Source organism: Temnothorax curvispinosus, unplaced genomic scaffold, assembly GCF_003070985.1.
Source record: "Temnothorax curvispinosus isolate PA1 unplaced genomic scaffold, ASM307098v1 QBEX01018380.1, whole genome shotgun sequence".
In the NCBI taxonomy this organism is placed as follows: domain Eukaryota; kingdom Metazoa; phylum Arthropoda; class Insecta; order Hymenoptera; family Formicidae; genus Temnothorax; species Temnothorax curvispinosus.
In genome coordinates this window covers 1-6,988 of record NW_020228160.1, presented here as the reverse complement: position 1 = coordinate 6,988, position 6,988 = coordinate 1, and the positions used below count along the sequence as shown (strand labels likewise).

General features: G+C 41.8%; 1 protein-coding gene across 2 annotated transcripts; it reads right to left on the bottom strand.

Annotated features, from left to right (window-relative positions):
* Window positions 1-6: 6 nt before the first annotated feature.
* LOC112468349 (transketolase-like protein 2) lies at window positions 7-6,533 on the bottom strand. 2 transcript variants are annotated; one of them, XM_025037474.1, is made up of 8 exons: window positions 6,314-6,533; window positions 2,498-2,643; window positions 2,119-2,308; window positions 1,729-1,963; window positions 1,504-1,647; window positions 1,205-1,378; window positions 898-1,113; window positions 7-811 (listed from the first exon to the last, which is right to left on the bottom strand). In XM_025037474.1, the coding sequence occupies exons 1-8, from the start codon at window positions 6,418-6,420 to the stop codon at window positions 140-142; spliced, it is 1,884 nt and encodes a 627-aa protein (XP_024893242.1). In that variant the 5' UTR covers window positions 6,421-6,533; the 3' UTR covers window positions 7-139. The 2 variants fall into 2 exon arrangements, with proteins under 2 accessions (XP_024893242.1, XP_024893244.1); XM_025037476.1 differs by lacking the exon at window positions 6,314-6,533 and adding an exon at window positions 3,301-3,475.
* Window positions 6,534-6,988: the final 455 nt, after the last annotated feature.

The window sequence follows — 6,988 nt, the reverse complement described above, 5'->3', positions numbered from 1 at the left end:
TATATAAACGTCTTAAAGGAGATGGAATGTTTCGTCCATGTATACTCCATCGAGATTTGTGCTTTGAAAAAAAAAATAGAATATTGTTCGTACATAAACAGCTCCCCGTCGATCTAACCAGCGATCCGTAGCTGCGAGACTAATATTTCACAATCTCCTGCACCGCCGCGACAATGTTACGGGCACTGATGCCGTAATTGTCGAGCAGTACCGCTGACGGACCGGAACGCGGTACATCCGGCACGGCCAGCTTCTTTACTATTACGTTTCTTTCCAAAGCGACCGCGGACTGGACCGCTTCTCCCAGGCCTCCTTGCGCGTAATGATCCTCAACGGTGACGATCCTGCCACCAACCTCTTTGGCGTTCTTTATGATGGTTTGCGCGTCGATGGGTTTGATCGTGAACGGATCTATCACACGGATGTTGATCCCAACCTTGGTCAACTCGTCGGCCGCCTTGATTGCCTCGTGCAATGTCACACCGGCACCGATCACGAGCACCTGATCCTTAGCGGAAGATTTAACCACTTTGGCTTTACCGACAGCCAGCGGCTCGTCGTTCTTATACAAAATGGCCGTGGCCGGGCGAGAAGTGCGAATAAAACAGATGCCCTTGGTGTTAGCCGCAAGTTCGACGGCGCGTTCCGTTGACACAGCGTCGCTCGGGTAAAAGATGGTAGAACCTGGGATCGCACGGAACATCGCGATGTCCTCTAAGCCCATCTGCGAAGGTCCATCTTCGCCGATAGACACGCCGCAATGCGAACCGACGAAGTTCACGTTCGTCTGAGATATCGCACCCATGCGGATCTGTAACAGAAGTTAATTATGCATTTATTTATTATCTTTCCACTATTATTGCGTGTTAAATTTCACGAATATAGTTTGCGTCTTACCTGATCGAAGGCACGGGTGAAGAACGTCGCGAAAGCGGATACGAACGCGACGGTACGGTCTCTGCAAGCAGTACCAATGGCGACACCCACAACATTCTGTTCGGCAATGAATCCTTCGATAAATCTAGCCGGATCAACGGCTTTGATCTTCTCGGCGTAAGTGGAATTCTTTGTATCACCGTCCAAAGCTATGACACGAGGATTACTCTTTGCCAGCTGAAATAAAACAATCAAAAGATATATACACTTTGAGAATGTATTTTATTGACACACACACACACGTTAAAAATATAAAAAATGTACAAACCTTTGCAAGAGCCGTGCCGTAAGCCAATCTAGTAGCTACTTGTTCGCCTGATTTGTAATTTGGAGGTGAAGCCAATGTAACGTTGCTGATAGCTACAACGGGAGCATCATCTACAAGCGGCTTTTGTGGATGCAGTGCGAGAGGACCAGGGTTCTTCAGAAGCCCATTCAAATGCTGTAAAATTATAAAAAATATATTTAAAAAATATCGTAATAAAATTCTTAATGCATTCTTATAATATCGATATATATTGTTTGTATATTATATAAATTTATTAATATTTTTAGAGTATAATATACCTGAATAACTTCAGTCGCTTTGTTACCCAGAGGCTTGCCGTGCCAGTTTTCTTGATCTTCGATCTCAGGGAAGTTTTTGCCCTTAAAAGTCTTAGCTAAAATGGCAGTGGGACGTCCTTTTGTATTTTGCGCTTCATGGAAGGCCTAAAACAACATGACTTGTTAAGCACATGACTTCATATTCGCTTAGAAGATCGTATCAATTAATTAATATAATTACTATACCTTCGCCAATTCTTCTACGTCATGGCCATCCACGACTAAAGCATTGAAACCGAAAGCCTCTAATCTTTTGCGGTAAACTTCCATGTTATGTTGCAGCGAGGTCGGTTCGCTTTGTCCAAGACGATTGATGTCAAAGATAGCACAAAGATTGTCCAACTTGTAATAGGATGAGAAATGAAGAGCTTCCCAGATGGAACCTTCAGCCGCTTCTCCGTCACCAATCAAACAGTAAACACTGAAAGATAAATAATTGTACATTATCGAGAAATTATAAGAGAGAAAAAGATAAATTTGAATTGTGGCAAATTCAAATCATTTAAATATCATAATTAATTTATATTGATAAAAACAATAATTTAATTAAATATAAATATAAATCAAATAGCATACCGGTAACTGGCTTTATCGTAATTCTTTCCGACATAAGCCATGCCCGCGGCAACTGAGAGACCTTGTCCTAGTGAACCGGTTCCTACGTCTACAAAATTGAGCCTCGGGGTAGGGTGGCCTTCTAAATCGCTGTCGAATTTTCTCAAGTTCAGTAACTCGCTAGACGGGAACAAGCCTGCTTCCGCCCATGCTACAATAAAATAGAAATATAAAGTATATCATAAAACAATTAATTATTTAAAGATATATGAGCAAATGTTAAAACAAATTATAACAATTAATATTATTGAATTTATTATATTGAAATGTATTAAAATATTTAATTAATAATAATTTCACTGTGTGACTACAATAATTAATAAAGTATCAGTAAATTTACCTGCGTAAAGAATTGGAGCCGCGTGGCCTTTACTGAGGACAAATCTATCACTGTTCGGATCACGTGGTGCTGATACTTTGTAACGCATCGTATGGAAGAAGAGGACGGACATAATTTCGGCCATGGACGAACATGATGTTGGATGTCTGGAGCAAAGCAAAATATAAATCTATATAAAATTAAATAAACCCGAATAATTCAACTATAATTTCAGATTGTCTTAATAAAAAAAAAGTTCTTCACAAGCGATAATTCTTTTTCGAAATATTCGTTCGCAAGGCGATAATTCTGTTCACGTAATCGAACGATATCTGTTTTTCTAAAATCATTTGCTGTCGTGGCAAGGTCAGATCGACAAGTCATCTATCGTCCGAATGTCCTATCTTCGATTATACGCGACCCCCCTTTCCGTGAAGGGTCACAGAGGCAGCGTTGCGATTGCGACATTCATGAATGTGATAAATGTTTGTTACAAAATATGTTATAAAATCTATCTTCTATCATTATGCTATTTATAATTTCAGTCAAAACATAAAGTCGTCTAAGAAACGGAAAAAATAGAGACAAATAGAGTTTGAGTTTCGCTATTTATACCGCATTAAAGAAAAATCGCCCCAAATTCACAGAATCTATCACAATAGTGATTTTACGTTTTGTACAATTTATTTAACTTATATAACTTATACGGATTAAAAATTACAGATAATATTTTGTCTGAGTAAGGAAAAGAGCCTGATATACTCAAGATAGTCCGACAGACAAGTAGTTAGCTGATTATAATAATTTACAATCTCTTGCCATACCCGCTCTTCGATGCCTCAGTCGCTCGCACGGACTCGATACGCAGCTTATTCGCGATATCTTGGAGTTTTTCCATGTTCGTGTCTCTCACCATCGTGAACTGAATTAACGCCCAAGAGTTCTTTGAGACTGTCGACGACAACGAGCGTTCGATCGCGACTGCCGGCGAGACGAGTTTCGGCAAACGAGCCGACTGCGCGCGATTATCTCCCTACCTCTTCAACTCGTCACAACGACGACGACGACGAGGACGACGACGATATATAGAGCGTTCCGAATATATAGGGTGTCCCAAAACAAAACAACATACTAACGCGAGGAGCTTTCTACATTGAACAGTTTCTTCCTTAATATCTCAGAGTATCATCTTCCAAGTAAATCCTTCCACTTCAATTATAACGTTTACTTGAATTTATACCTTAGCTGATAACGGTGCTATCAATTACACTTGTACTTGCGTTCCTCTATCTTAATTGTTATCCCAATTATTCGGGTTCTTCGTGACTCGAAACGATAAACTCTGACAACGTGCGGAAAATCAGGATCTTATCACCTTGTTTCCGCCAATCGTACTGTAGATAATGTATATAGTCATTCGGCAAGGTATGTAAATGCAACTTTACGTCACGGTAAAGTTCCGCAGAACGTTCGCCATACGTAAAGCAATTGATTTGCATACCAGCAATTTAAATGTATTTAGACACAGGTACGTTACATAAACGCAAGTTTCCGTTATTTTATTTTTTGAAAAGGACAAAAGGAATCGAAGAATTTACGTAAGAAAATCTTCATATATGTTAAATAAATTTCGACTTTGAGAATACAATATTCTGCTCTAATTAACCCTCCACTGAGTGTATTTTACACTCCCTACACTTCACAACAGCTTGTAAAAACGCGTGTTCTCGAATCATTTCAATACAGAACTGATTATTATCGAAGAAACATTACAATTAAAGTTTCAACTTGTTATATTAATTATTAATGTACTTCAAGATATATTAAACAGAAAACAAAAAATACTAATTGGTTTAATATTTGTAGCATAAATATAATGTAAGGTGTAATTTACAATCTACACGTCCACTGAAGAGTACCATCTCAACGAACGCTTTGCTCTTTGTAAAATTCATGCAAATTTTTTTGTATTAATACATTCACTGTTTAAATTGTGCACGGTAAATTATTTATTAGAAAACCTAATACACGCTGCCATTATCACGTTTCCTTCGCGCTGCGTGACCTCGAGAAATGCAAGCGCGTGACTTTTTCACTTCTTACCTAGTTCTTACAATCATCCGTGCACAAATTGAAGAATATAAAATAACAATCAACGAGAAAGGATATTCATCAAGTCGATATCCTTACAAGATATACATATACGGCGCAATTTTTCCCTCCGTTGTCAAACGACGTTTTTATATCATTAAGTCTAAAAAGTTCATTAACTCTGAATGTAATAGATAAATAAATTGTATAAAAATCTTTCTTTAATTTTAGTTTTTATAAAATAATACCTCTCACTTCAATCGGTGGCATGATAAACCATTAATTCCTCCCTAACTTTGACGAAAATGGGGAAAATACTGGAAACGCGGGTCGTCGAGCGTGAGAACGCGCTAAACGGTCTCAGATGGAAGAAGAACTAATGAGCTAGCGATTTCTTAAATTAGATCGCCGCCAAGACATACCAGCGGCGGCGGCAGCGCGATAAGAAAAAGTCGAGGATATAGCGTGAGTGAATTTTACACCTTAGCTCGATCTAATACGCGATGTAAATCTAGCATCTAAGTATTATGAGTAAATAAATCACACGTCACGCTCGCAAATTGTTAAGTTCAAAAAGGACACGCGGCGCGCGTATGTTTTTTCCACTCTCCGTTTCTTCCGTTCGATGCATGCACGTCGATCAATGAAATTGTACCGAGTTAGATTATCTATCCCTGCTCCAGATACACAACGTGTAATTTACATCGACTGCACTCTTCCTGTTCATCACCGACGAATAGGGAGATCTCATTCTCGCCCGATTGCAAAGTATAGGAATCTAAACAGAAACTACATTGATCTCGATGCACATTCGGAGGCTCCGTTTTCACGGAAATACGCTCGATCTCTCGATCGTTTTCACACGGAAGATCAAAACTCCTTCCGGAGAACAGAACAACGCGAATGATACTTGACTGTTAAAAAAATCGTACGATCGGGCTGAATCAGCGTTCGCCGCGTTACATAGCTCTCGCGCTTCAATTCATATTAATTATGAACTAGCCGCGTTACGTTTATAGGCGTAACTAACGCGACGCTCTTATCAGAAGTCGCGAGGATGCTATTGGACCATAAATATATACGTGTGACAAGCTACATATACATAGATACATACTCCTTAAGGCTATAAATACTTCTTAATTAATTATCTAATTGTTAAATGCATTGAGAGCGCGCGACCGAGTAACGCGTGTCGGACTCTTTCTAGCTGTCCTCCGCCCTCCGCACCCCCTTCTCGTCCCCCGTCACCTCACCGCCTCACGAGACGCTAGAGGATGAGTAGCGAGTATGAGTATGAGTAACTTGTGTCGTTATACGCACAAAGTGCAAACGAAGCGCGACGTTTCAACGGTCGCGTCGATCGATAACGTTCACGCGGGAGTTTCCGAAGCTGCGATTACATCATATTAAGGCCGCGGTCCACTTGACGCTAGAAAAAGAACAAACATTCTTTGGAGCGTTCTTCTTCTCCTTCTTTCTTCATTGAAAGAAAAGAGAAGAGGAATGCTTCGAAGCATTTGTAGCGTCAAGTGGACCGCAGCCTATGTCACGCAACCGCGCGCGCGCGCGCGCGCGGCACGTTCTCGCTTATCATCGTCACCCGGACCGACGCCACCGACGGCGCCGGCGTCCGGCGATCGCGAGTCGCGTTCGCCGGTCGCGAGTTGCCGGGACGACCGTGTTCGTTTGTATTGTCGCCGACGTCGCTGATGGTTAGGGAAACGCGGATTCGGAAGGCAGACTCACCCGGATTTGCTGGCCTGCGTGGCCTCGATCGCGTGAATCCTCAGCTTGTTCGCGATGTCCCGCAGCTCCTGGATGGTCTTCAGCTCCGGCTTGTGATAGCTCGCCATGTTTTCCGTCCCGCGTGCGTACGTGCGTGTCCTGCGTCGTCTGCGACTCCGTTCCTTGCGTTGGACGGCGGCTCCGCGGCGCTAAGCTCCGCACAGTGCGCACGCGAACGTCGCGAACGCGCAACAAGTACATAGGTTCGCGGGGGCCCGAGGACGCCCGAGGACGCCCGAGGACGCCCGAACGCGACCAATTCCGCGGCCATAGATCAGCCATAGATAGAGGAAAGACCCTTGTCACCCTTGCACAAGCATAAAGGTGAAATTTCATGGGCAGTGAAAAGCAGCAGCAGATCGTACTGATTGGCTGCAAAATAGAGAAGTTCTCGAGTTTCTAGAACTTCTCTATTTTGTAGCCAATCAGTACGATCTGCTGCTACTTTTCACTGCCCATGAAATTTCACCTTAGGGTTGATTTATAATAGCCGTAACCGTTGATTTAAGCCGTAATCTTTAAGAAATTGACCAATCACAGTCGAATGTGAGAAGAATAATCGACTGTGATTGATCAATTTCTTAAAAATTACGGCTTAAATCAACGGTTACGGCTATTATAAACCAACCCTTAAAG